Source organism: Sceloporus occidentalis, unplaced genomic scaffold (genome assembly GCF_023333645.1).
Source record: "Sceloporus occidentalis isolate IW3139 unplaced genomic scaffold, rSceOcc1.0.p SCAF_1, whole genome shotgun sequence".
Classification (NCBI taxonomy): domain Eukaryota; kingdom Metazoa; phylum Chordata; class Lepidosauria; order Squamata; family Phrynosomatidae; genus Sceloporus; species Sceloporus occidentalis.
In genome coordinates, this window is record NW_028316981.1 from 81,094,357 (window position 1) to 81,122,096 (window position 27,740).

Consider the following 27,740-nt stretch of genomic DNA (forward strand, 5'->3'; position numbering starts at 1 on the left):
TTTGAAAGAATTCTATTTTCCTCAATTTTTGCAGGCAAGGAAGGAATCAGAAAGACAGCTGTCTGTGGTAGAAAACAATCCAATAAGATCCTGCAAAACATCCATCTTTTAAAAAAATATATGTTTACATTTGCCCTTCCTAGCTATCTCTTAGGAAGTTAAAACAATAAAAATATAAATACAATGATAAATAATATGCAATTAAGTAGCAAAAAAATAATAATACATTCAACTGCAACCAAAAAAGAAATCAGTTTGGCCAGAAGCTTGACAAAAGAGGTCAGTTTACAACCTTTTTGAGTGCTCAGTAACAAACACAGCTTTCTAGGGAAAAGTTCCATTAGAGCCATTAGAGAGGAAGACTCTTTCTAACTGTTGATGTTCTAACCTGCTATACATTTGGAACACATTTTTGAATCTGCGTATTATTTGGGAGAGCAAGGTTATATCCCACACAATAGGTTCCCAGAGAAACTTACAGAAAAGGAACACTAAAATAAATTAGACTTCAACTACTAAGTGAACAGCTCAATAGCAAACATGATTTTTTTTTATCCTTCAGGTTTTTCCTCAACTCTTTTAAGATGGAAATCTCAACAAACAAGAGAAGTGAGGAATACGGGAAAGAATACTGCATGAGGAAAGAGTATAGCAATAACAAGTACATTTCTATGTTGCTTAGCGGTTTATAATGTGTAAGCTAACTGCCCCCAAGCTGGGTACTATTTTTAGCGACCTACAGAAAGATGCACACAGGTGAGTGGACCTTAAGAGTCTCTGGGATTGAACACACAACCTTGTGGCTGTGAATGGCTGCAGTATCAGCATTTAACCACTGCATCACCAGAGCTCCCAGTAGTCACTGACCAGGAAAGACCTGGCTTTCTTAGGAAAGATAGCAGTTATGAGTCAATAAATTGACAAAAGGCACGGTGTAGTGTTCTGAGTGTTGGACTATGACTCTGGAGATGAGCATTCAATTGCCTGCTTGAGCATAAAACCTCACTGGGCAAGTCACACTATCTCAGCTTCAGAGAATGGCAATGGAAACCCCCCTCTGAAGAAACTTGCTGGGAAAAAACTCATGATAGGTTATCTTAGGGTTGCCATAAGTAAAAAATGACTTGGAGTACACAACAACAACCTCGGTATTAGAGAGGTATAAGAGAAATAGTCTAACTTTGGATTTAGAAGATGAACATCTTCTGGGTTTGAAAAGAGGGGTGTCATGTATGCCTACTGCCATAAAATCTAAAACAAGGCTGCACCATTTTTGCCAGAGGCCCTCCAGCTCACCAGTCCTGCATTGTGGCTTTGGCCCATGATCCATACGGTTTTTGCTGCGCCAACCTTTTATGAGTGATTGGTTTGTGATTCCAGCGTGAAAGATGTTTCATTCCTTCACTTTTTTCCAAAAAACAAAATAAAACAAAACTAGAGGGGAAACAGTATGTCTGTTGCAGCAAAAACACAAAGACCCATGCAGTCCTCTGGCACCTTAAAGACAAACAAATTAACAATGGCATTTCTGACCAAACTGAAGACTTAAGTTTTATTTGCACAAGGAAGTGTCACAGAAACACACTCACTGTCTAGACAATGAATTTGAGGTCTAATCTGCTCTACAGAATTCATGCTGTTTGCCACTGCTTTAACTTATTGCTATGGAATTCTGGGATTTGTAGTTTTGTGAGTTATTTAGTCTCCTCTGTGAGAGAACTTTGGTGCCATAACAAACCACAGACCCCAGGATAGCATAGGATGGAGTCATGGAAGTTAAAGCAGTGTGAAACGGCATTAATTCTGCAGTGCAGATTAGACGTCAAGCTCACTGCCTAGTGGTGTCAAACTGCATTATTTTTGAAGATTAAATCTTGCAGTCAGGGTGACCAGGTGTCCTCCTTTTCCAGGACTCATCCTACATTTCAGACTTCCAACCAGGAGGAATTCCAAAATGTCACCTGTTTGAACCCAGACTAATAGGTATGGATTTACATTTGTATTGTATGTTTAGCTTTTATTTGGTCAAGCCCTCCATATTTCCTAGAACGCCCTCCATTTTCCAGAGGCTCGTCCTCCTTTGCGGCAAGAAGCACACCTGGTTAAAAGGTGATATGATAGCCCTGTTTAAGCATCTGAAGGGGTGTCATACTGAGGATGGAGCAAACTTGTTTTCTGCTGCTCCAGAGAATAGAACATGGAACAATGGATGCAAGCTCCAGGAAAAGAAATTCCACCCCAACATTAGGAGGAACTTCCTGACTGTAAGGACTGTTCAGCAGTGGGACACACTCCCTCAGAGTGTAGTGCTCTCCTTCTTTGTAGGTCTTTAAACAGAGGCTGGATGGCCACCTGTCAGGGATGCTTTGATGGAGAGTTCCTGCATGGCAGAATGGGGTTGGACTGGATGGCCCTTGGGGTCTCTTCCAACTCTATTGTTCTATGAAGTGTAGTGGTCTTTCCTTCTTTGAAGGTTTTTAAACAGAGGCTGGATGGCCCTCTGTCCCAGGGGTGCTTTGATTGGTTCCTGCATGGCAGATCGGGGTTGGACTGGATGTCCCTTGGGGTCTCTTCCAACGCTAGGCTTCTATGGCCACCCTGAGGGCATCCTGGATCTGTAATCAAACAAACCGAGGGCCAAGCGTGGGAGGCGAGGGCTCACCCCCTTTGCAGGGCAGGCGGTGCTGGCTGTGCTGGGCGCGGTAGCCCTTGATGACCTCCCAGCTGCCGCTGTCCCTGCGGATGGGGAAGGCCACCTCGAGGACGTGGCCGCAGTTGCGGATGGTGTCGAGGATGCCGCGCACGCGCTGCTCCCGCTCCTGCTCGTCCTTCGGGGTCCGGAGCCGCTTCACCAGCTCCTTCTCCACCACGCGGGTCGCCCGATCGCAGAAGATCTCCACCATCCCCAGGAAGCTGGGCTCGCCGTCGCCCCCCGCGTGCCTCCACCTGCGCGGCACCGGCGCTTTCCCGCCCCCGACGGTCACGTGGCGGCACCAGCGCCCCAGACTCCGCTGCTGCTGCTGCTGCGGCTGATGTTGCCATGGAAACGAGGCCTGGCCTCCCCGCAGCCCCGCCGGGAGCCTGGCGCCCGTTCCTGGCGGCCACCGGCAACCCGCCCCCACGGGCCCCGTCTCCCAAAGCGGACCCCGAGCCCTCAACGACGCCCGCCGCATTTCAAATGCGGGGAGAGGCCGGGGGTCGAAAGGGAGTGGGTGTGACCTGGTTACCTCAGGGAGGCGGAGTGGTTGGGTAAGGGGCGGGGCGTAGAATCGCCAGGCTTGTGATTGGATAGGATTCTGCCCAATGGGAAGCAAGGGAGAGAGGGAGGGAGGCGGGACCAAGATGGGTTTTAGGCCACGCCCCTTGATTGGTCCGGAAGGTTCTAGTCAACCCTTCGAGCATCTACATATTTTGGACTTCAATTCCCAGAAGTCCCAGTCAGTATGCTCATTGTTCAGGAATTCTGGGAGTTGAAGTCTCCATAATCATTCTAGAGGACTAGTGGGAGGGCAGGGCTGATGCTGGAGGCCATGTTGCCAAGGCGACCAGGCACGTCCTCCTTTTCCAGGACATGCATACACATTTCCTGTTCCAAAAGGCCCTCCATTTGTTGGAGCATCACTAAGAAACATGGATCTGTCGTTTATATTAAGTGTTTGAGCTTTTCTTCGGCCATGCCCCTCCATTTTCCCTTTCCTTGACACGGCCTCCATTTCCACTTCTGTCCAGGAGGAATCCCAAAAGGTCCTCCATTTGGAGCATCACAGAGAAGCACGGGTTTAACATTTATAGGAGCGTTTTTAGCCTCTATATGGACACGTCCTACATTTTGTGCAATCCCAGCCGTGAAGAGTTCGCCCACTGCTTTTGCGCTGTGATACTGTGTAGTTTTAATATAAACGTGTTGGTTTCAGTGTTTGAATTGTAATCTTAGGACGGTTTAATTATTTATGTACTGTTTTAATTGTTGGAAGCCGCTTTGATTGTTTCTTCCAAATGAGCGGGATATAAATAAAAGTTTTATTATTATTATTTTATTATTTTTCTTGACATTTAATGGATTGTTATAATGTTTAAATGAGTTTAATTGATGTTTTAGGGGAGGAAGGGAATAATTGGGATTGTTGTTCTATCGTGTGGATTTTTATCGCAAGCCACCTCCTCGATCCTGAGGGAGAGGTGGGGTAAAAATAAAGTAGTAGTAGTAGTAGTAGTAGTAGTATTATCTGGTCACCCTGACCATGAAGCCTTCCGGATGTGACTGGACTGCAGATCCCATTGACTTGGCCATGCTAAGCAGAATTCCCAAAAGCCACAACAATCCAAGTGCATTCGGAGGCCCACATGATTCCCACCCCAAGCTCCAGAGCTTTTGGTCTGTATCTCCCAGCAATGGTGAGGGGTACTGGGAATTGGAGTCCAACAAGAAAAAGAAGTCAAAGGCTTCCATGACCGGCATCCATAAGTTTTTGTGGGTTTTTTGGGCTATGTGGCCATATTCTAGAAGAGTTTCTTCCTGATGTTTCATTAGCATCTGTGGCTGGCACCTTCAGAGAACGCTTGCCTGGAAAGGACTTCTGGACACCTGCCCTGACAGCACTTCAAACAGAATACCACTCTCTGTGAAAGAGGTTTTATTTATTTGCTTATTTTGCACGTGGGGGCTGCATTTTTCCATATACAAATCAATGGTGCTCCCCCCCCATGATTCCTTTATGACTAACTGAAGCCCCTCTGATTTCAGTGGGTTGACAGACATTTAGACCGTGTGTATAAGTCAAGATTGAACCCACCAAGAATTACTTCAACAATTATCAGAGTACTCTTAAAATACGTGGAATATTTTCTTTAAATTTATCCTAAACAGCAATAGATGGTTGAACTCCAGCTGAATTTGGATCCCTTCTGCTGAAAGTTTACACACTCCCCCCCAACACACACACATAGTGCCTCTCTCCACTTGCTGTATGATACTACCAGAAAGAACAGCCCATTCTTCTTAATGAAATTCTCCACTGATGTGTTTATGGGTTAAGTGATCTTGGGCGAGTCACTTGCTCACAAGCACCCTCATCCCTAATTAAGACATCTGTCTCGTTTGCTGAGAACAATTCTCTCTCATACACAATAACCAGGCTTTCCTGGGTAGCTGAGATTTTGGCTTAGTTCCTGTAGGTTAAGAAGGATAGCACACTCATACAGAACTCCTTGCCTTGCCTCCTTTAACAACATACTTGGTTTCCTTCAGTTGTGTCCCTCACCAGAGGCCTTTTCACACTGCACAATTATAGATCTATTTTGTTGTTAATTGCCTTGAAGTCGACCTTAACCTATGGCAACCCTATGGATGAGAAACTTTCCTCTTATCCCCAAGTGCCCATCTCTTGCAGATTCATGACCGTGGCTTCTCTGATTGAATCCGTCCTTCTGATATATGGTTTTCCTCTCTTCCTATTGCCCTCAGATTTACCAAGCATTATGATCTTTTCTAGGGAGTTCTTTCTTCTCATGATATGGCCAAAATAACAGCCTCTGTTTAATCATCTTTGCCCCTAAGGAGAGTTTGACTCTCTGGGACTTATTTATTTATTGCACCACAGTTCCACTTTAACTGCCATAGTTGCACCCTAAGTGATCCTGGAATTGACAGTTTAGCTAGGAGAATTTAGAATTCTTACCCAGAGTGCTCTAGTGCCTCACCAGACTACAAAGCCCAGAATTCCAAAGGATGTTGGCATTGCAGTTACAGTGGAATCATAGCACTGTGACTATGTAGTTCACACTGATCAGGAGAGGATGGCGGTGGGGGGGAATACCTTTCTGGAGTATAACTCCCAGGGATTCCATTGGAAAATTATGGGAGCTGTAGTTAAAAAGTAACTTTTCCAAGTTCTCCTGATTGGTGATGTTGTAACTGGCTGAGCTACGGTATTAATTCATTAGAGCTCTCATCTTTGGTGAAGCTTCCTTAATTGTTGTACAGGGCTTTTTCCTGCAATCTATGAAAGCTGGGCATTCTTATGTTAAGTTTTTATTTAACGATGAATACAGTACTTATTCATCTTCCAACTATGCTAGAAGAAACTTTTTTGAGAGATAGTGGTTATGAACTGTTCATAGAGGACTGGTAGTCAAATCTTTGTCAGATACATTCTCAATTAGGATCAGTAAATTCCTTTGGAAAGGCGTTGTGACATAAGTGCTTGCAGAAGTTTGCTCTGCTTTGCAGTAATAACATAATGTGATCATTTGCAAGCTTTCATTCTTCATAATTGTCAGCTGCACACTTTTCCTTGATGTTAAATTGATCATCTAATTTTTAAAAAAATGTTTTATTTTTGTTTTCTGTTTTAAAAAAACCTCACCAGCTGATAGCATATTTTTCTAAAGTAGCTTAATAAAACATTCCCCTGACAAACATTGTAGGCTGTGTGATGCATAATTTATAACATTGTTTTAAACTAAAAGAAATTAATCACTTATTAGGGAGTTTTTTTAAAAAAACAACAAAGTACTGATATCTTGTTATGTACATATTAGCATTTGAGAACCTGGAAAATAATTTCCTTTCCTTTCCTATGCTTCCTCCTAGGGAGACTGTCACTTTCACTGATATGATAGATTATGAATTCCTCAGGGTTCAATACTATGTAAACTTATTTAGAAGCTGCACTCACTAGGTTTTATTTCACAGTAAATATTCATAAGATTAATAATAATAATAATATGTTTTATTTATAGACCGCTATTCCGCGATGATCATAGCGGTGTACAGTAAAATCGTAATACAATACAAAATACAGTTAAAGGAGGGAGAAGTCTCGTCCTTCAGGCAGTCCAAGATGTTGCTGGGACTGCCTGATGGCTCCCTCTGAGGCCAAGATGACAGTTGAGGAGGGAGGGGCCTCTTCCTTCAGGCAGTCCCTGATGTTGCTGGGTCTGCCTGATCGCTCCCTCTGAGGCCGAGATGACAGTTGAGGAGGGAGGGGCCTCTTCCTTCAGGCAGTCCCTGATGTTGCTGGGTCTGCCTGATCGCTCCCTCTGAGGCCGAGATGACAGTTGAGGAGGGAGGGGCCTCTTCCTTCAGGCAGTCCCTGATGTTGCTGGGTCTGCCTGATCGCTCCCTCTGAGGCCGAGATGACAGTTGAGGAGGGAGGGGCCTCTTCCTTCAGGCAGTCCCTGATGTTGCTGGGTCTGCCTGATCGCTCCCTCTGAGGCCGAGATGACAGTTGAGGAGGGAGGGGCCTCTTCCTTCAGGCAGTCCCTGATGTTGCTGGGTCTGCCTGATCGCTCCCTCTGAGGCCGAGATGACAGTTGAGGAGGGAGGGGCCTCTTCCTTCAGGCAGTCCCTGATGCAGATTGGGTTGTGTATCAATTTACTTCTCATTGTAGAGAATAGAAAATTAAAAGATTCTACAATAAATCTAATTGCAGTCTGTGTGGTTTACAGCGATAAAAATGGAAGCTAAAAGGAGCAAGATAAAGATGACTGAGCTCTTAAAAATAGCTATATATATATATATATATATATATAGAGAGAGAGAGAGAGAGAGAGGGAGAGTGTCAATGTTTTTCATCAGTCATAAATTAAAATCATTAAGGTTATACTCCAGTCTGCACTTTTGTCAAGCCTAAGCCCGCCAGAAATCATGGGCGGGTTACAGACCGCTGAAAAGCGGCGGCCTGTACCCGCCCCTTTCCCTGGGGTATCAGGGCCTCAGTGGCCAGACCGGCAGCTGCTGAGGCCCCGATCCGCCGCTTTCCGGGCTGTGGGGAAGCGGCAAAAGGCCACTTCCCTGCAGCCTGGAAAGAGGTGTCCTTGGGGCTTCAAGCCCCAAGGACACCCCGCGGTGGTGGGGAGAAGGAGAAAGGGGCCACTTGGCCCCTTTCTCCTTTGGTCCGCTGGGCGCAGCCGTGTGAAGGCTGTGCCCAGCGGACCAAACCAGGAAGGAGCTCCGAAACGGAGCTCCTTCCTGCTCCGCGCTAAGGGTGTACTAAGCGCCCTGGCGTGGAGCGAGGACATCACGTCCACGCCGCCCCGTATAGAGGCGGTGCGGTCGTGACGTCGTCATGGTGGCGGCCATGTGGAACGGCTGTCGCCATTTTGTGCACACGGAGCGTGCACTAGGGTTGGGGAGTGCGGAAGCACCGCCCCTTTCTAACCCTAGTACGCGCTCCATGCGTACTTTCTGGCCCGTTTGTAACGGGCCATTGAAACATATTTTTGAGTAGACATGTATGGAATTGCACTGTAAGGCAACTGTATCCTATACATACTTGGTTTTAAGTCCCACTGAATGCTATAGGGCTGACTTTACAAATGAACTCAATATATCATAATAATAAGCATGTATAGGAAACCCCTATAATTGGTGTGTGTGTGTGTGTGTGTGTGTGTGCAAGTGCCTTCAAGTTGCTTATTACTTATAGTCACCCAATGAATTTTATAGGGTTTTCTGAGGCAAGGAATTTTTCTGTTGTTGTTGTTGTTATTGTCATATGCCTTCAAGTCATTTCCAACTTTGGCAACCATAAGGCAAGACTATCATAGGGTTTTCTTGGCAAGTTTCTTCAGAGGGGGTTTGCCACTGCCATTCTCTGAGGCTGAGAGAGTGTGACTTACACTCAAGGTCACCCAAGATGAAAATTTGCTTCCTCAGTCAGCACTATAAACCATATGTAATTTTAATCTGTGTATGATATGCCAAAATTGTTGTTGTGTGCTTTCATGTTATTTCCGAAGCATGGTGAGCCTAAGGCAAACCTATCACAGGGTTTTCTTGGCAAGATTTGTGCAGAGGAGGTTTTGCCTTTGAGCCTCTGAAGCTGAGGGAATGTGACTAGCCCAAAGTCACCCAGTGGATTTCCATGGCCAAGTGGGGCTTTGAACTCTGGTCTGATCTGAGTTGTAGTCCAATGGTCAGACCACTACACTGGCTCTCCAATGTAACACTCTAAAAACATCTGATAATCAGAAGCTAAAATCAGGGTTGATTAGTAGTTGAATAAGAGATGACCAGGGAATACCAGGAACCTCCCAGTCAGACTAGACAAGAATCCTGTGTAAAGTACTGGAGAGCCTTAGCTGCCAGTCAGAACTAACAGTTCTGGGCTAAATTAATCAAAGGTCTGACTCATTTTTCTGTGATCCTACGATTTCTTCTTGTTGTTTTCAAATCAGCTGACTTACGGTAACCCTGCCCTAGGGTTTTCTTGGCAAAATTTCTTCAGATGAAGTTCAACTTCCTCTTAGAGTATGTGATTTGCCCAAGGTCATCCAGTGGGTTTCCATGACCGAGCATAGATTTGAATCCTGATCTCCCAGACTCCTAGTCCAACACTCCAGTTACTACACCACACTATGCCAATGGCAGTAGTGCTACTAATAGGGTTTTCCATATCAGGCAGGCTTTTGCTGAGGAGCCAGACTAAATGTGCCAAGCAGCTACTGGGCAGCAGCAGTGGTGTCACTGGTAGATGATCTTAGAGACAACAGCAGTGGTACCATAGTACTACACAGAAGGAGGCATGGTAAACCCCTTTTAGATGTCTTTTACCATGAAAACCCTGTGATGGGACATTCCAAAATGAAAAAGCAATACTGCCAGAAAGACAGTCCAAAGCCAAACAACACATATTATAGGAACATGGAATGTAAGAAGCATTAAGCAAGGGAAGCTAGACATAGTACAGTGTGCCCTTCTTTTATGTGGGGGATCCATTCCGGACCCCCTGCATAAAGGAAAAAGCGTGTATGCTCGAGCCCCATTACAAGTAATGGGGCTTGTGCTTGTGATGGTGTGGGGCGGCAGCATGCGTGCTCCATGGGTGCACACACCATTGTTTTTTCCGGCGCATGACACCACTTCTTCCAGCACTGCTTTCAGCATATGCTGAAAGCAGCATATAATGCGCCCATGTATGACGTGGGCGCACTGTAAAACAAGAAATGGAACATATCAGTATTGCAATACTTGCAGTGAGTGAGCTAAAGTGGGCTGGAATGTGACATTTTGAATCAGATATTACATGCAGTTAATTACATTTTACTCAGGAAATGAATATCCAAAAAGAAATGGTATGGCATTAATAGTGAGGAGAGATATAATAAAAGCAATCAAAGGATATAATGCCAAGATTGACTAAATCATATAGACAGGACTTCAGGGAAAACTCAAAAATATAACCATAATCCAGGTTTAAGATCTATCTTAAACCAAGAGTGGAGATGCTTTACAACCAGCAGGGAAACACATTGCATGTCCAAGAAGAAATCAAGGTCATTGGAAACAATACAGGGAAGAACTGTATAGGAGAGATGAAAGGATGACTGATTCATTCAAATAATAATAATAATAACAATAAGCTTTATTTATAAAGCACCATAAATTTACACAGCGCTGTACAAAACCAAGTAAAATCAAGAATATATAAAAAGCCTGCCTATGGCGTACAATCTCTAGAAGTTAAAACAACAAATTAAAAACATCATAAGAAAACAAGTTAAAACAGAAGAACTGTTTGAAGATGAACCCATAATTTTAGAAAGTTAAGTGAAGCTGCATTGAGAGCATTTGGGAGAAATTAATCACCAAGAACAGATGGCATACCAAAATAGGTGTTTCATGCAACAGACAGAATACACTCAAATTTTAACTAAAATCTGTCAGCAAATATGGAAAATAAAATAATGGTTTATAGATTGAAAACACTCAATAAGCATTCAAAGAAATGGGACACTAGGGATTGCAGTAAACATAAAACCATTGCATTAGTCTCTTAGGTAAGCAAAGTGATGCTCAAAATTCTACAACAAAGGCACTAGGAATCTCACAGCTAAAATACCTAAAGTAGAAAACAATAAAAAAGACACTGTAAATTGGTACGTTCTCCCAAAGAAAAATAGTGATAATCAATTAACCTAAGGATCATATTTTAAAAAAATTAAATTGAATTAATCCTAGGACTGTATTGGTTTGGCAGCCAACAGATGTCATAGGAATTGTGGACTGAATGTAGTCCACATTACTATGGCCTGATACAGATGGCGCAGAAACGCTGTCCTCGGGCCAAAACTAGGGCTGGGGAGCATGCAGCAACCGCATGCTCTCCAGTCCTAGTTCATATGGATGGCGCCATTTTGAAGCCGTGCTGTCCATACATAGCGTGGGACAATGGCGTCACACACGCACTGCCTCCACACGGACCAACGCATGCATGACGTCACTGCGTCGCTGGAGAGTAGTTTCTTTTAGGTGCGCACATCCTTCCCGCAGCAACAAGATTGTTGCAGGAATGAAGCCAGGGAGAAAGGGGCCGGGTGGCCCCTTTGTCCCATGGCTGTGCCTGTTGAGGTGTCCGGGGGCATGCAGCCCCAAGGATACCTCTTTTCCAGGCCATGGGGAAGCGGCATTTTGCCGCTTCTCCGTGGCCTGGAAAAGCGCCAGATTGGGGCCGCAGGGACTGCCTGTGAGGCTGCCCTGGCCCCAATCCGATGTGGAAAGGAGCGCCACAGACCCGCCCTTTTTGGGCCATCTGTATCGGGCGTATATGCCATTTGAATAGTCCATATGATAGAAACAGAGGTACCTTTTTTTACTGTGTGACCTTAGGCACATCACACTTTCTCAGCCTCAGAGGGGGGCAAAAGCTAACCTCCCTCTGAACAAATATTGCCTTCAAAAGCCAGTGATCATGTTGCTTTAGGATTGCCATAAGTCATAACCTACTTGAAGGCATATAACAACAACAACAGGGTTAGCAACTGTGACAAGTCTAAGAGCCATTTTCTGCCCCTGAGGCCCTCCAGGAGCAGCACAAAATGCCTCAAATGGCAAATTAAAAGTTAAAAAACAAGCTGCCAGAGGAGCACGTCCAATTTTGAAAACCTCTGCAGACTGTTTGCATGTGTAATAGTAGCCTGTTTTAAAAAGTGAATCGCCACTCTCAGTGACTTCCAAGAGAGGCAGTTCATCATTTATTGGCTAGAAAAAGAAGAATGCAGGGAGCCAATAGGGACCAAGGGTTGTTAAACCCAATGATATGAACTAATTCAAATCAATTAAGTTAGAAATTTTCTAATGGAAAGAGGAAGCCTAATTAGATTTTAAAATTTTTAATTAACTGACTTGCCTTAGAATTTCAGCATTAACTTAATTCAAGAATTAAGTTATTGGTTATGCTGTTAATTAGTTAAATAAGATGCTCTTCCAGAGAATGAACAGATTTCACATCTTCTAGATGGTTCTTTATCTAAAGCCTAGTTCTATTGGATTTTTAAATAACTACTTCTTGCTCTTCATTAGTTCCTCAGCACTGGGGAATTACAACAGGGCTGAATGCACATCCCAAAAAAACAGCTTCATTTATATACCGCTTCATACTGAACTAACAGTGTCTAAGCAGTTTACAACTGTAAGCTAATTGCCCCCAATAATCTGGGTATTCATTTTAGCAACATCGGAAGGATGCAAGCCTGAGTCGAGCTTGAGCCCTTTCACTGGTACTGAACTCTCAACCTTATGGTTTTGAGTGAGTGGCTGCAGTACAGGCGTTTAACCACTGTGCCACCAGGGCTCCAAAAGGCTTGTGTTCTACCCAGCATGGTGTTGTCCTGTATGGGGGCAATAGCCCTGTCTGGGTTCAGCCACACCAGATACCAACCCAGTGGTTCCAGCCCGACCAAAAAGCCCTTAGTGTGATTTAAAATGATTGAATATTTGTGGCAAAGTTTCCTTGAAACTCTGCTGCAACAGCTGGCAGATCACACAGCCATGCACCCCTTTACCCACCGCCCCCACCAATGCTATGTTCCCTCTGAATATTGACAAGATTTGTTCAGTTTCTATGGTTCCTCCAAGACTGAAGAGTATGATTTGCCCAAGGTCACCCAGCAGCTTTTCATGACCAAGTAGGGATTTGAAACCTGGTCTCCAGAGTCATAGTCCAGCTCTCAAACCACTGCACCACACTGGCTCTCTGACATAAATAGTACATGGGGGGGGAAACATATATTAAACCTGTACTTAAAAAGTGGAGGGATAGTGGAGAAAGGTACTATGGAGAAATGAAGAGCTTGGGAACAGCATACTTGTATAAAAATCTATATTGCCCCATGTTCTGAGCCCCTCTTGAATCTGCTTCAGATTTGTTTTGATCACACGTTGATGGCATGCCACAGTATTTTTAGTCCAATTCTGAACTGCTTTGGAAATCAGGGTTCAATTCCTTGCTCAAGCATAAAAACTCACTGTATGACCTTGGGAAAGTCATACTCTTTCAACCTCTGGGGCCATTCACACTGCATTATAGATTGGATCACAAACTGGTTTATAAGTGGGTAATTCCCACTGGTGCCGGTTTTTGCACACCCAAATTAAGGTGGATCCGGGGCAAATCCCCCTTACTGCGGGTTTTCCAAAAGCAGTTTTTTCCCCCCTGTTTCTTTTTTTGGAAAACCCATTTTTTATATGGTGCTGGGAAATGTGAACTTGTCCCTGATCCTGCTCAGGTCATTTAAAGGGGGAGGGATAAAGGTCAGAGGATGGGCAGTTGGGTGGAACATACCTCCCCTCTCACCCCAGTTGCTTGGCAAGTGACATTTTTTGCAAGCGCTGGGTGCCAATTTAATTTCCCACTCCTGAACTGACATCCATGTAATCCCTTTAATCCTGCAACAGGGGGATGTCAGTAGACCCGTTGATCTTTTTTTTTATGTTTAAGTTTGTGATAGAATATGCGTATTTTAGCGCTACCATGTTTGTTTGTTTGTTTTTTCTTTCGCTTTCTCCTGCTACTGCAGCCAAAAGTTCATATATGTACTTTTTGCTTGGATGTTGCTAGCATTTGGGGTTTGGAATTTTTTAATTTTTTAAAAAAATAGATTATGCGAAAGTTTGGTATAGGGTAGTCATTTGGGTGACATGTATTTATTAATCTTTTCACTGACAGACTATGCAATGTCTGGGATTTGTGTGTTGATTCTTGCAGGGTGTCATTCCCCATTCCATCCTCAGACAGTACTTTCCATATGGCTGCAATATTACTAGATGCCACTAATTTGTGGGGCCATTGGTTCTTCATGTTCCCAAATCGACTGGATGCACATATTCTGTCAAATATTTTTTTAAAAACAAAACCAAACACAGGAATGATCGAATGCAATCTGCTAAGGTGGCTCCATTAAAAGCACTCATGCAGTTGACGAAAAAATGACTACTAGGGACACATAACCATTGATGACAGTGGATGCTCGTCATTTGATTGACAGAACAAACCCCCCGGGAATGATAGAAAGTGATCAATAAGTAGGCTGTATCTTAAATCGATACTTTGTAAGTGTGAACATCCACAGGGTTAAATTGCACCAGGAATGTTTGATCAGGGTAAAGATAGTAGGAGCTTCCATTCCAGACATATTCGCTCTTGGAGGATCGGGTCCGTCTGAATCTACCCAGGACAAAAGTGCAAGTGTGAAAGGGGGCTCTGAGGATGGCATCTGGGATTTTTTGTGAAAAGAAATATGCTGAGAAAACCCTATGAGAGATTTGCATTAGGATTGCCATAAGTCAAAAATGACTCAAAGGCACACAAGAACAAATGCACATATGGTCAGATTTCAATATCTTCTCCAAACATTCATTTGTAATGTGTTTATTTGTATTTTAAATACTACCTTATATCTATCTTATTTGTGCATGTCCCTCTGCAGTTATTTCTGCTTTAGACCAGATACTCTTGTATGTCTTCTTAGAAGTAAGTTCCATTTATTTCAGTGGTACTTACTCTCAGGTAAAGGTCTCACTCCAGCACAATTCTGACCTAAGAGGGAGTAGTAAAATCTCAAAAAGCAGGTGATGTCTGAGTACAATTTCAGTTTGAACATAGGCAATTCTTATCTTCTTTTTTCTATCATCCAGCTTGGTTTTTGACAGTTCACAGTGAGCAGAAGCACTCAGATCTTTTTCTCAGTTTTTTCAAGTAATTTGAAGCCTAAAGCAACCCATTGTCATAGTTTTTTATGGCTTTTTTGGGCTATGTGGCCATGTTCTAGAAGGATTTCTTCCTGACGTTTCGCCAGCAACTGTGGCTGGCATCTTCAGAGAATGCTTGCCTGGAAAAAGTTGTGTATGTGTATGTGTACACACACACACACACACACACACACACACACACAGAGTGTGAGCCTGGGAATGCAGGAGTGATTTGCATGTGTATTGTCATTTTGCTATAGTGAACGTATATATATTAACAGTAACAGTAACCAATTCATCTTACATTTTCCAAGTGTTACGATTGTAGAAGGAAGCAGGAGTCCCTATTTGTAAGATGTGAGAATCGGTTATAATTTTTACTGATTTCTTACTCTTAGCAGGGGGGAAGCTTGAAGAGTTGGCAGCAGTTTCATTTCTCTTTTGGAGAGAAATTGTGGAGATTTGCTGAATGGCTTGTACGTTTAACACATTAAGATGACTGACTTGGGTGGTTTCAATTCTATGTGCTGATTTCAAAATCAGGTACTTAACCAATTCTTCATTATATTTACTCAGATAAGCAAGCATTACATCCGCCCCTGGCAAAGTCTAGGTTGTGAATACACTCACACAAAAACACCCCCCCCCCCCCAATTCATTTGACAGTGCAGGGTTTGTAGTGTGAGATAATGTCCATAAACTTCAAGATGGATGAGAACCTTTCAGAGGAATTAATGCATGCTTTGTCACTTAGACAATGCACCCATGCTGCAAGGCATTGTGTTCTTAACAATGACTTCAATTTCTATAGTCTATTAGTTGCTGCCATTTGTCATTCTCTTTTCTCCCTTTTTTTTTCTTTGTGGGATGAGGAAGGCTTTTGTCTACAGAATGACTGCCCCTCACATCATGTATCAGCCCACTGCTCTGTCCTCATTGTATTTTTATTGTGTTTTTAATAGATGTTTTAATTGTAACTTGTTTAATCTTGTTTTGGGGGGGGGGGGGGAATTTGGGACATAAATTTGTAAATGTGGATTTTAACGTGTTGTAAGCTGCTTTGATTGTCTTGTCACAGAAAAGCGGTATATAAATAAAAGTTTTATTTATTTATTATTTATTTGGGAAGCAGAGGGCCATCTGGCTACCATGCAACCAAAGAAGAAATTGCAAAGATGTTCATGGCTGTATATCCATTGACTCTGTTGTGAAGGAATAAGCTATTTTTAGGGTATTTTGATTTTTTAGATTCCCTTGGTAACTCTCAGATCATCCAAAAATGCTTCACTCTTCTCCTGACAAACACAAGGCATAGAAGTTTCCTTTTGATGCTGTCATGCTTTGTTGCCTGTTGAAGTCACTTGTCTGTATAGCAGGATCTATTGAAGAGATACTCATTTTTCATCTGGGATTTTTTAATGAAAAGACAATTATGTATATTTATTCCACTTTTACTCCCTCACTTTAGGATAGCTAATCTTACATTGCTGTTTTTGGTATTTTTTAAAAAAAAAAACCTTCTAATTGAATTTGTCCCTGTAAATGAATGCAATTCTACTAACATAATAGTAATAAGGATGTCAAATACATTTGTTTGCCTGACTAATTCAGGTATATAGCTTATTAGTACTGGAGGTCAGCATAGCTCTCTGGTCACATCTAAGACCTGTTGCCAACCAAGGGGGAAATAGCTTATTCTGACTTTTAGTTTCCAATTATCTGGATAGTGATCAAGCATGATCAACAGCAGAGTCAGAGTCTCCTAATTATGACTGAACTCCTTATGTCAGTTTAATGACCCATATAGTTCTAGGTCTTGTCTCTAGCCAAGGCCACTTTGCAGGAAACTGCAGGATCATTTTGGAAGGTGTTTGTGCTCGGTGTTAAATAGCTGTATTAAATGAAAGACACAGGAACTCTTGTATTGTTATTGTTAACTGCTTTCCTGTTGATCTCAACTCATTGCGACCCTGCTGATGAGACATCTCCATGACCCCCTGTTCTCCACTGCTCTGCCCAGCTCCTGCAAACTCATACTCATGATCTGTTTAACAGAGTCCATCCATCTAGCATGCAGCCTTCCTATCTTTCTACTCCACTCCACTTTTCCTAGCATTATTGCTTTTTTCCCAGTTATTCATGCCTTCTCATGATGTGTCCTAAGTATGTCAGCCTAGGTTTTGTCATCTTGGCTTCCATGGAGATTTCTGGCTTGATCTGCTCTAGGACTCATTTGTTTGTCTTTTTGGATTGAATTGTACTGGGCCAAATTTCCCCTCAAATGCAAGCTTATTGATTTTAAGAAAATGAGACAGAGACTGCTGCCACACTACAGAATAAATGCATTTCAGTTGTTACTCCAAATTTCTGTTTCTGGGTGGATTGTAACCCCAGGGTCTGACCCTCACACTCCTCCTCTTTTCTAATATCAAATTGATATCAAAGGGAATGTTTAGAGCATATAGCTGCGAGGGCACCCCAGTGCAGAAAACTACCCTTAACATACAGTATAAGGAGATCCAGAAGGCTCAGCATGGGGGAGCTCAAAAGCACATAGCCAGGATAGATCAATCAAGATTGGAATCTGCATAATCCCTTCACTGATAGAAGTGATGGTGAGTGATAGACCTTGGATTTAAAGGAAAACAGAAATCCAAGCACACACTTACTTCTGGAAGTGATACTCCGCTGTCCAAGAACATTTGCATTGAATGTCAGGCCATTCACAACTTCCCTTCTCGTTCTTTTCTCTTAGAAGCTACCCCTTAATCCCTATAAATATGACTATTTAGGCACCCACAATTTGGTCCCTTTTGAGGTCAGACAGATACTTGACTCCTCAACAGTGCAGGCCCTTCCACGACCCCAAGGCAGCTTGCTGAGCCACTTCTCTCCTTTTGCAGTTGGTACAGTATGTCCCTCTGCAACCCCTTAAGTCACTATCTGCCTCCACCTTTTATTTCTTAGCCTTTCAACATATGCATGAGCAAGTTTCAGAGTGGATGATGATTATCTTCGACCCATAAATAAAACTGGTTTTGAAATTGCACTCTGGAGTTCTGTTTCTCAGAACCATTATACACAGGCTTGATCCCAACTTTGAGTTGCCTCAGCTGCTTTTAATTGAAATACTAAAAATCCCCCATTTCAACATTAATTGTGGGTGCCCTCCTGGAACCCTGGCATTTTGGGTAACAGTATTCTTTTGATGGAGGAGGGAATCAAAACCAGTCAGTTCAGGGGAGGCATGGCCTTCCAACATGACAGAGACTTAATGTGATTGTTGAATGTAGCCTTACTGTTTTATGGTAGTCTAGAGTAAAATCAAGGTAAATATAAAATAAAATACTGTCAGGTCTAATGTGTGGAACAAACAAAAAAAAAAAAAAAAAAAAAAGAAAGAAAAAAAGACTGCAGATACAGTATACTAATCAATGGAAATTTACATTCTTCCAGAGGCAGAACTTGACAGCACAGACACAGAATGTGTTCCTCAATTGCTAGGTATCAACACAAAAACAGCCCTCCTTATCCATGGATTCTTTATCCACAGATTAAGCATTCACAGCTAGAAAATATTTTTTAAAAAAATATAAATTCCAAATAGCAAACCTTGATTTTCCATTTTATATAAGGGATACCATTTTGCTATGCCATTATACATTTAATGGGACTTGAGCATCCACAGATTTTGTTATCCATGGGGGAACCTGGAACCAAACCCCAGCGGATAACAAGGACCCACTGTACAATATTTTGTTCTTCATTTTTAAAAATGAACAGCTCTAGAAGACAAAAACAGCTCAACTGACTCCTAGCAGGAGCAGAATAAGGTAAATAAAGGAAAGAACACTGATCCACTGATCACAATTTTATTAGAAAAATGTAGAACTGATATAATAAGAAACTTGCAAAAAGACCGGTCTTTTGATTTGGAACCAGTCAGTTCAAAACTTGTTCTTGTGTGCTATGCTGGTGATATAGAAGAAGGCTAAGGCTACTTTTCAGCAAAGCATCTCACATGAGGGCAGAATAATAATAATAATAATAATAATAATAATAATAATAATAAACTGGAGGAAGATAGTGCTTATTTTTACAATGAGTTTGAAGACCTCAAAGATCAGGGGAGATGTCTCAGTATCTGCTGGATGCGGTCCTGGAACAAGCAGAGTAAGGCAAGTTATAATTCTGTCGAGAAACGAAATTCATCCAGAGGCAGAACTTGACAGCACAGACACAGAATGTGTCCCTCAATTGCTAGGTATCAACACAAAAACAAGTGAACTCTTGAGGGATATAATTGTATGCATCTAATAATTTCCTTGTGGGGGGGGATCTTATATAAACTTCCTGCCATTCAAAATTTAGAATGTAGTGGCCATAAAGTAGTGGTATTCCAAGATCTTGCCCCTGAAAAATTGTGGAAACAATGTTTTTAAGGTGTTTACTATTTAGATGTCAAATGTAGGTGGGCTTTTAAAATTGTTATAGTACATGAAAACAACCATATTAATATTGACTAACAAGATGCAACTGATCATTATGTTAAGCATTACATATACACGTAATGACTGATCAGAAATTCAAGGCACAATTGCTGCTTATGTCATGGATCCTACATCACACCTTATAAGCCATTTGAGCTTATATGAGCATATTCCATATGTTCCATCCACCTCATCAGACATTACCCGTGAAACATGATATCCAGGTCCAGATGTGCAGGAGCTACAGCTACATCATACTTCAAATATATTAGGGTATGCATCACTTGGAGGAAAAAACATTTCTTGCATTGTAAGTCCATTATTCCTCCAATCCATCTGCCTTGGTCCAGGCCTCAGAGAGAGAGAAGAACCACTGGACCTCATCCCCTTTCCCTCCATCATTCCCTTCTCCTTTTGTTTCGTGTCTTTTAGATTGTAAGCCTGAGGGCAGGGAACTGTCTGATTAAAAATAATAATTGTAAGCCGCCCTGAGAGCCATTAGGGCTGAAGGGCGGGATATAAATACCTAAATAAATAAATAAATAATATTCCATCCCATGCGCTAAGCCACAGTAGGGAAATTTTCTATATGTGCAAAGTGGTAATTGGAAGAAGTTACTTAATGACATCACCAGGGCTGTCCTCACTGACATCACCAGGGTCCATCCACAGAATCTCAGAGCCTGGGAGCTCCAGATCTGACAAACCTAGTTGTATATCCACATATTGGTATCCACTGTGTGGAATGCTTTCTCTTCTAAGATTACCTCCAATAAGTTTTTTTAAGATGTATGTTGAAAATCCAGCTATATTTCTAAGCCTAGTGCTTCCATCTTCCATTTATGGAGAGGGCAAGCATTGATTCCATAATGACTCACGCAAGCATGGAAATCCACTGGGTGAACTTGGGCAAGTCACTCTCAGCCTCAGAGGATGGCAATGGGAAACCCCCTCTGTTGAAACTTGCCAAGAAAATGCCATGGGTTGCCATAAGTTGGAAATGAAGACATAAAACAACAGATAACCAACTGGTAGATGGCAAGTCAAAAGAAAAAATACATGTCGGGACTTTTCTTTTTATTGCTCTGAAACAGTATCTTCATCTTAGAACAGATTTGGGGGTCTTATCAGGGTACAGTCTAGGCTCAGAGTTGTTGAAAGTATGCAGCTTGGTCACCTTAGGTTGCAGTAAATCAGAAATTACTAGCAGGCACACAACAACAACAACCTTGTTCCCAGTAGCCTAAACCCAGCAAATGGCACATAAGTAAAAGTCAATGGTGAAAAATGCTGGGGCCTCCAGTACTACAAGCATTTAACCACTGGTGGTGCAGTGGTTAAATGCCTGTACTGCAGCCATTCACTCGAAACCACAAGGTTGCGAGTTCAAGACCAGCAAAAGGGCCCAAGCTCGACTCAGGCTTGCATCCTTCCGAGGTCGCTAAAATGAGTACCCAGACTGTTGGGGGCAAATTAGCTTACTTGCTAATTAGCTTACTTGCTGTTCACCGCTATGATCTTTGGAATAGTGGTATATAAATAAAACAAATTATTATTATTATTATTATTACAACATCAAGAGGCTACATGATTCCCACCTCAGTTGTGGATAATCCTCCTTTTTCTATAAATCATATCCAGTGCTAGGTACGTATGTTGGCCATACAGCAAAATATAATAGCATCTAAAATCCACAACAGAGTTATACCTTTATTGGGCCAACCAAAAATACATTGTGTAAGCTTTCAAAGATTCATTGACTTCTTCATCAGGCAAATATGTTAAAGGTTGTACAGGAAAAGAAGAAAAATAATGATGTTGGTGTCACAGGCCTACATTTTGTCAAGATGTTTTGTTGTTGTTGTTGTTGTAATCACTTCAGATGACCTGAAGGGATATCAGTGCAGGCAGAGGCCACTTTTCTCTTTGGCCATGTGGACTCTGGGAGACAAAGAGTCGTAAAATCCAGACAATAACATTTCAACAGAAAAAGTAACTTCCTTTGAGTTCAAGGCTGTTTTGTTTCTGGGTGAGGCTACCTACCTCTTTTGTAGGCAGAGAACATTGCATTTCTCAAGAAGCCTCTGTGCTGTTCCAACTGCGTTTTCTGTTTCTTCCAATGATTGTGTGTGTGCTGTGCATGACATCTTTTGGATTACCCCAGGTGTCACATTCTGTGTTTTTTGCTCCATGTGGGGACTGTTAAAAACTATACAGCTGCTAAACGAAACATTTCTTTAAAAAGCATATCATCACCCTCTATAGAAGAGGTGGGTGGCTCTGTGCCAGTCTGTAACCTCAGGAGGGTCCCAGGGGCAAGAAATTGGCCTCTAGACCCACGGAGGTTGGCCTCCGCTCCAGTTCAAATTGTTGAGCATGTTGAATTTACATGTTGTGTCACTTTAACTGTGGAAGTTGGGGCCCAGAAGCAGTATTTTCCTGTACTGCATTTTAATTACCCATTATCTCAGCTTCCTGTACTTGATAGAAAGATCAGTGTCCTCTTTCAGCAGATGCAGTTCATGCCTGGAAATAAACAAAATGAGCTAGAAATGGTCAAGGACTACAAGGGCCTGTTTCCATGGCCAATTAGCCCACTATGACTTGCGGCTCTGCAACTAAGTTATGTCAGGTAGAACAGCTTTCTGTTCAATCTAATGAATGTCTTCATCAGGACCTAACATGTTGGAAGAATAGGTGAAGGCTACTTCTCGAAATGTCTGCAGGCTTCAAGCTTCAGCTGTACTGCTGATCCTTTGGGACAGCCATTCTCCAAGAAATTGAAGTGAGTGGTGTCTCAAGTGCAGGTTAATTATGTTGCTCAGTCGATGCAGTTGCTCACATGTTGACAGAATATTCTGCCTGCCCCGAAGATGTGAGAGAAATCTTCTGGCTCTCTGTAGGATGGCTGCTCTCTGAGAAAGGTCAGTTTAGGAGCTTAGGGAATTTGTTGTCAGTATGATTGGAAAACAGTCATTGTGTCATGAGTAGAGAAAATAGTTTTGGTAGCATAAACAGGTACACCATAGATGGAAAGCAGAAGGGCAACTATCCCCATTGTGTTTCATGACTCATGAGACTATTTCTCAGGAATGATCTTTCTCTCTAACTCACTCTGTTGTATGATAGAAATACAAGTTGAGTGTCCATTCTCCGAAATACTTAGGACCAGAAGTGTTTTGGATTTTGGAATATTTGCATATACATAATGACAGTGGTACTCAAACTTTTTACCCTTGGGACCCCCTTTACATCTTCATGCAGACGTCACTCCCATACACACACACACACACTCGATGTAATATATAAATAAAATATTTTGTTAATTTAGTGTGCATATTTTCATTCAAACATTCATGTATATTCATGTTGTAACATTTTATAAGGAAGTAACATTCAAATTAGAACAGTTTTATTTAAGTAAGTTCAGCATTTAACTCAATACAGGTGTACGTTTTACACATAAAAAGGTTTGGGAGGAGGGGGAGGAGGAAGGATCAGAGCTTCCAAGTCTTGCGCACCCCTTGAGCAACTCTCACACATTCCAAGGGTCCCGCCCCACTGTTTGAGAACCACTGTATAATGAGCTATCTTGGAGATGGGACCCAAGTCTAAACATGGCATTCATTTATGTTTTGTATATACCTTATACACATAATCTGTAGGTAATTTGATACACCATATTTTTAATAATTCTGTGTATGAAACAAAGTTTACGTACACCGAACCATCAGAAAGCAAAGATGTTACCATCTCAGCTACCCATGTGGACAATTTTAGATTTTGGAGTACCTGTATTTCTGATTTCAGTTTCCAGATTAGAGAGACTCAGGCCCCATTCCCACTGGCCCATTTAACGTGGGTGGACCTGGGTAGATCCGGATGCCCCTCCCCCGAATCTCTCTGTTAGCAAGTGCCCACTAGATTTGAGGGGCATTTTAACCCGAATGCCTTATCGGGTTTAACTTGAAGGCGCCTGCTGTCAATCAAGCAATCGTCATAGGTGACATTTGCAGGGGCATCGGAAGTGTCCTCCCCCCTCCTTTTTTTTAAAGAGCCATGCACAAAATGTCCCAAAGTGCACACATTTTGTCAAATTTTAAAATCTCTTTGTGTGTGGGGGGGGGGCATTTGGGTGAGTGCAGGTTATGATCTGCCCTTGGCCCCATTTTCAACCCCAAAATGCAAGCTAATGCATCCTGTATCCCCATTCCTTGCCACCCCAGAATGCCTCATACACTGGTAATTAATAATAATAATAATAATAATAATAATAATAATAATTTCCTCACCTTAGAAATGCCAGAAAAGGATGCGATTGCCTTGCATTCTTTTTTGCTTTTAAAAGCAATTCAGGGCTACCCCTGAAGAGTATCAAAAGCATGTATCAGTTTGCCAATTGCCTAATTTACAAGAACAACAAATGTAACATTCGAATTGTGGGATTGATTGGCAAAGGAAAAAAAAGTCTAGCCCATTTGCAACATTTCCCCTTTGCTGGAAGCCAGGAAATAGAAGGGAAAGTGAACAAGCAGCCAGCCATGTTCTATCCATATATAGCTGCCTCAAGAAAAAAAAACATGCACATATTTTGTCAAAAATAAGTTTAAAAAATAAAAAAGGGGGGAAGGTGCCTGATGGGAGCTCCGTTTGTGCCCTGCCTTTGACCTGAACTGAACTGACCCTTTTCCTCCTGCTAGAGGAGCTTTGCCATTGCCTTCCACTGAGGCTGAGAGAGAGTGACCTGTCAGTTCCAACTGACCCATGGAATCAATTGGGAATAAAAGGGAAATGCAGCACAGGCATTCTGACTGTAGCATCCTCATACACCAGGGGTAGGCAACCTGCGGCCCGTGGGCCGAATGCGGCCCGGCAAGGCCTTGGGACCGGCCCCAGCCCGGTCCTGCCACCGATTGCCACCGGGGCCTTTGGGGCAAGGGGGGCAATTGTCTATAGAAGCCTCAGAAACATGCATTTATATTATCATTTTTTAAAAAATCAGCAAATTTGTTCGCATGTCCTCCATTTTTTATTTAAAAAGTGCCCTCCATTAGAAAATTTTGTCCTACATTTGTCCCAGTTTATTTATTTATTTAAAAATTATTTAATTATTTATTTTTTGGCTTCGGCCCCCCAGTTGTCTGAGGGACAGCAACCTGGCCCCTGGCTCAAAAGGGTTGCCTACCCCTGTCATACACTAATAATAATAATAATAATTCAGGCGCAAGAGGAAATAAAGCACAAGCAAGCACACAGACATGTCACCCAAAAAATCATGCGCATAAATTGTTAAAAATAAAAGCCTGATTTTACAGCCTGATTTCCATACATCCCTCCTCTGGCTTGGCCCAATTTCCCTTGGCAATCCTCCTCCTCCTCTTTCCTTCCGACCCTCCCCTCCCAAGCTGCCCTGGCTCCTTCATCCTCCTCCTCCTGCTCTGTTAGAGAATGCCCTCCATGGCTCCCTTCTTCCCACGGCTCCCTCCTCCTCCTCCTCCTCCATCATCTCCATCACTTTCTCCACTCCCCCCACCCTCCCTCTTACAGCCCTTTGCAGCCCAAAAGTCACCCTGATTTCCCCTTTTGCCTCCTCTCAGCCTCCAGTCCTTCGGCTCTTTCCTCCTCCTCCTCTTCCTCCCCCTCCCCTCGGATGAGGGGAGGGAATGCCCTGACCTCTGCCTGCCCTCTGACCCTAATCCCTCCCTGAATTTGCCCCGATCATGATCGAAGGCAAGTTCATATTTCGCGGAACCCGGGTCTTTTGAGAAAAGATGGATTTTAGCCCGATTCTGGATACCCCGGGGTAAGGGGCATTTCCTTGTGCAAGCCTTGACATGGATTGTGACAGAATCGGGACCAATATGAACTTCACGTGCAAATTTTGAATCCTGAACCGGGTTAAAAGGTAGTCTGAATGGGCCCTCAGCCTGTAATCAAAATAAAGTGGGCCCCTGTCATCCGCTGGGGTTTGGTTCTAGGACCCCCCATGGATACCAAAATCCCTGGCTGCTCAAGTCCCAATAAATACTGTGACATAGTAAAATTATGTCCTGTGCATAAAATGTCAAAATCAAGATTTGCTATTTGGAGTTTATACAGTTTTTGAATATTTTCAAGCCGTGGATACTTGAATCTGTGGATATGGAGGGCCAACTGTAAATACTCTTCACATTCATTGTTTCCACCATCTCCACCTTGAGTGAAGCACCATTTTGGTTTGACATTATCCAGGAGAAGCCCTTCACCTGGCCTTGGCCAAGCTCTGAGGCCGGTCACTTGCAGGTTTAGGTTTGAGTGCCAGCAAACAGGAACCAAAAGAGCAAGAAGCATCTCATGTGATCAAAGGTACATGCCTGATCTGGAAAAGGCAGAGGAGAATCCAAAGGAACAGAGGAAGAAGGCATGGTCAGAATTAGGGTAGTGATCAGATTCTGGGCAAGGCAGGCCAGGATAGGGAGTCTACATGGTACCCAATGATATAAATTGCTTAAACTGAAGTGGTGATATGGATATAAGAGGTTTATATGACCTGACATATTTCCAGTGGCTTCTGGGGTCTGCATGAATGCATTGAAGCTAAAATGGCAGCCTAGATGGCAGCATTGATCTACAGAAGTTAATTTACCTGGGTTGGTGAGGGAGTGATGGCTCAGAAAGTAAGATACCAAAGGCACACTGCTAGAGGCCCTGGTTCAAGACTTGAACTCCCTGGGCCTTATAACTCTGACCTTACTGCATAATGCAATCTTCCCATGTCCCACTGAAAAAAAATTCCTGAATGTCATTAGTAATTATACTTGAATTACTGAAAGGGTTTGGTAATAGGTGATCCATAGGATGATAGGGGAGAGGGGAAGAGGATGAATAGATCACTAAATTGAAATAGACCAGGGGTTGGGTGGCAGATAAGTTTTTATCTCACATGCTCTCTCTAGTAGGGTTTTCTTTATTTTGGCCGAACTGCTTGTATTTGGTAAACAGAAAATGTATGTGCCATTCATGTATTTGGAGTAAGAAAATGGGTGTGGGTGTGCACAGAATTCTCTTCCCTTGGTCCAGCTTCCCCCTTATTTTTGATGTCAAATCTTTGCTTTTCGTCTGTCAGTGCCACATCTGCTTTGGAGCTTGGCCTTTCTGCATGGCTGCCTGCAGGAATTGGCAGAGCACTCTTGCAGATAAAGTGGGCAGCCATCTGTGAAAGAAGCGGGGTGGGGGAGCATAGCCTTGAAGATCTCTGGGCCTTTCTACAGGAGAGAGCTCTCTGTGCCAGCATCATGGAATCCCATCCCAGCAAACCTGGTTGAGAATGTGCATCCCATAGGTCCCTCTTTCCATGACTGTTCTGTTTCCTCTTTGCACCCCTCCTTTCTGAGTGTTCCCTCACATCTGGGGCAATGGCAAAGAGATCTCCTCAGCAATGAACATTCTTTTAATTGTAAAGAGAGGGAAGGAGGGATAAAACCTCTTACTACAGAATATATAGCAATTAACTTTTCCCCAGACTCCCAGAAGTTACATCTGAGCTTAGTAGCCAAATGTCATTTTGACAAACAAGAAAACATGGAAAAGTCAGTGGTGGCTGGTGGCTTTCATGACAGTGGAGTGGTGATTCTGTTCTGCATTTTAGTCTGAACTTTAAAAAATCTGTCCAAGATGCCAGACTGATTTGGGGGATAAAGTTCAGCATCCTGGTCAGCTACAGTGAAGTCCAGGAGTGGATTGCCTCCTCCACTAACATGGAAGTGGCCACTGATGAACATGGAAGTGGCCACTGATGAACATGTACAATGTCCTTTTCTTTCCAGTAGGAAGTGACATATGGCACCTCTCACAAAAGGACTAGCATTGTTTCCCAAAAGCCTTAGTCCCAAAGGTCTTTCTGAAAAAGAATGATTGCCCCAATAGCCTTGGTAAGCCACAGTATAGCATGCTGGATCTCAAACCAGACTTAATAGGGCTGGAAATACAACCTTTCTGTCTCTCCCAAAGAAAGCCATTTTGGATTTTAATTGTTTTATCTTCCTTTCCAGCAGCAGCTCCTCTTTACAACTTGTCATTCATTTCTATCGCAATCAGTCTCCAGATGACAAAACAAAGAGAGCTGCTCTCTCTCTCTCTCTCTCAATTCTGCCCCCATCTGGCTCTTCCGTTTTGTTGTTGTGTGCCTTCAAGTTGTTTCTGACTAATGGCAACCCTGAGGCAATCCTATCACAGGGTTTTCTGGGGCTGAGAGCATGTCACTCCCCCAAGGTCACAGTGGGTCTCCATGACTGAGAAG

At 42.8% G+C, this 27,740-nt stretch overlaps 1 protein-coding gene across 1 annotated transcript in view; it reads right to left on the minus strand.

Annotated features, from left to right (window-relative positions):
- Window positions 1–3,253, minus strand: part of LOC149321712 (glutamate dehydrogenase, mitochondrial-like) — a 38,811-nt gene extending 35,558 nt beyond the window's left edge. Inside the window, exon 1 of the mRNA XM_089527357.1 lies at window positions 2,663–3,253. Coding sequence (XP_089383483.1) covers window positions 2,663–3,173 — 511 coding nt within the window. The 5' untranslated portion in view covers window positions 3,174–3,253. The remainder of the gene's footprint in view (window positions 1–2,662) is intronic.
- Window positions 3,254–27,740: the final 24,487 nt, after the last annotated feature.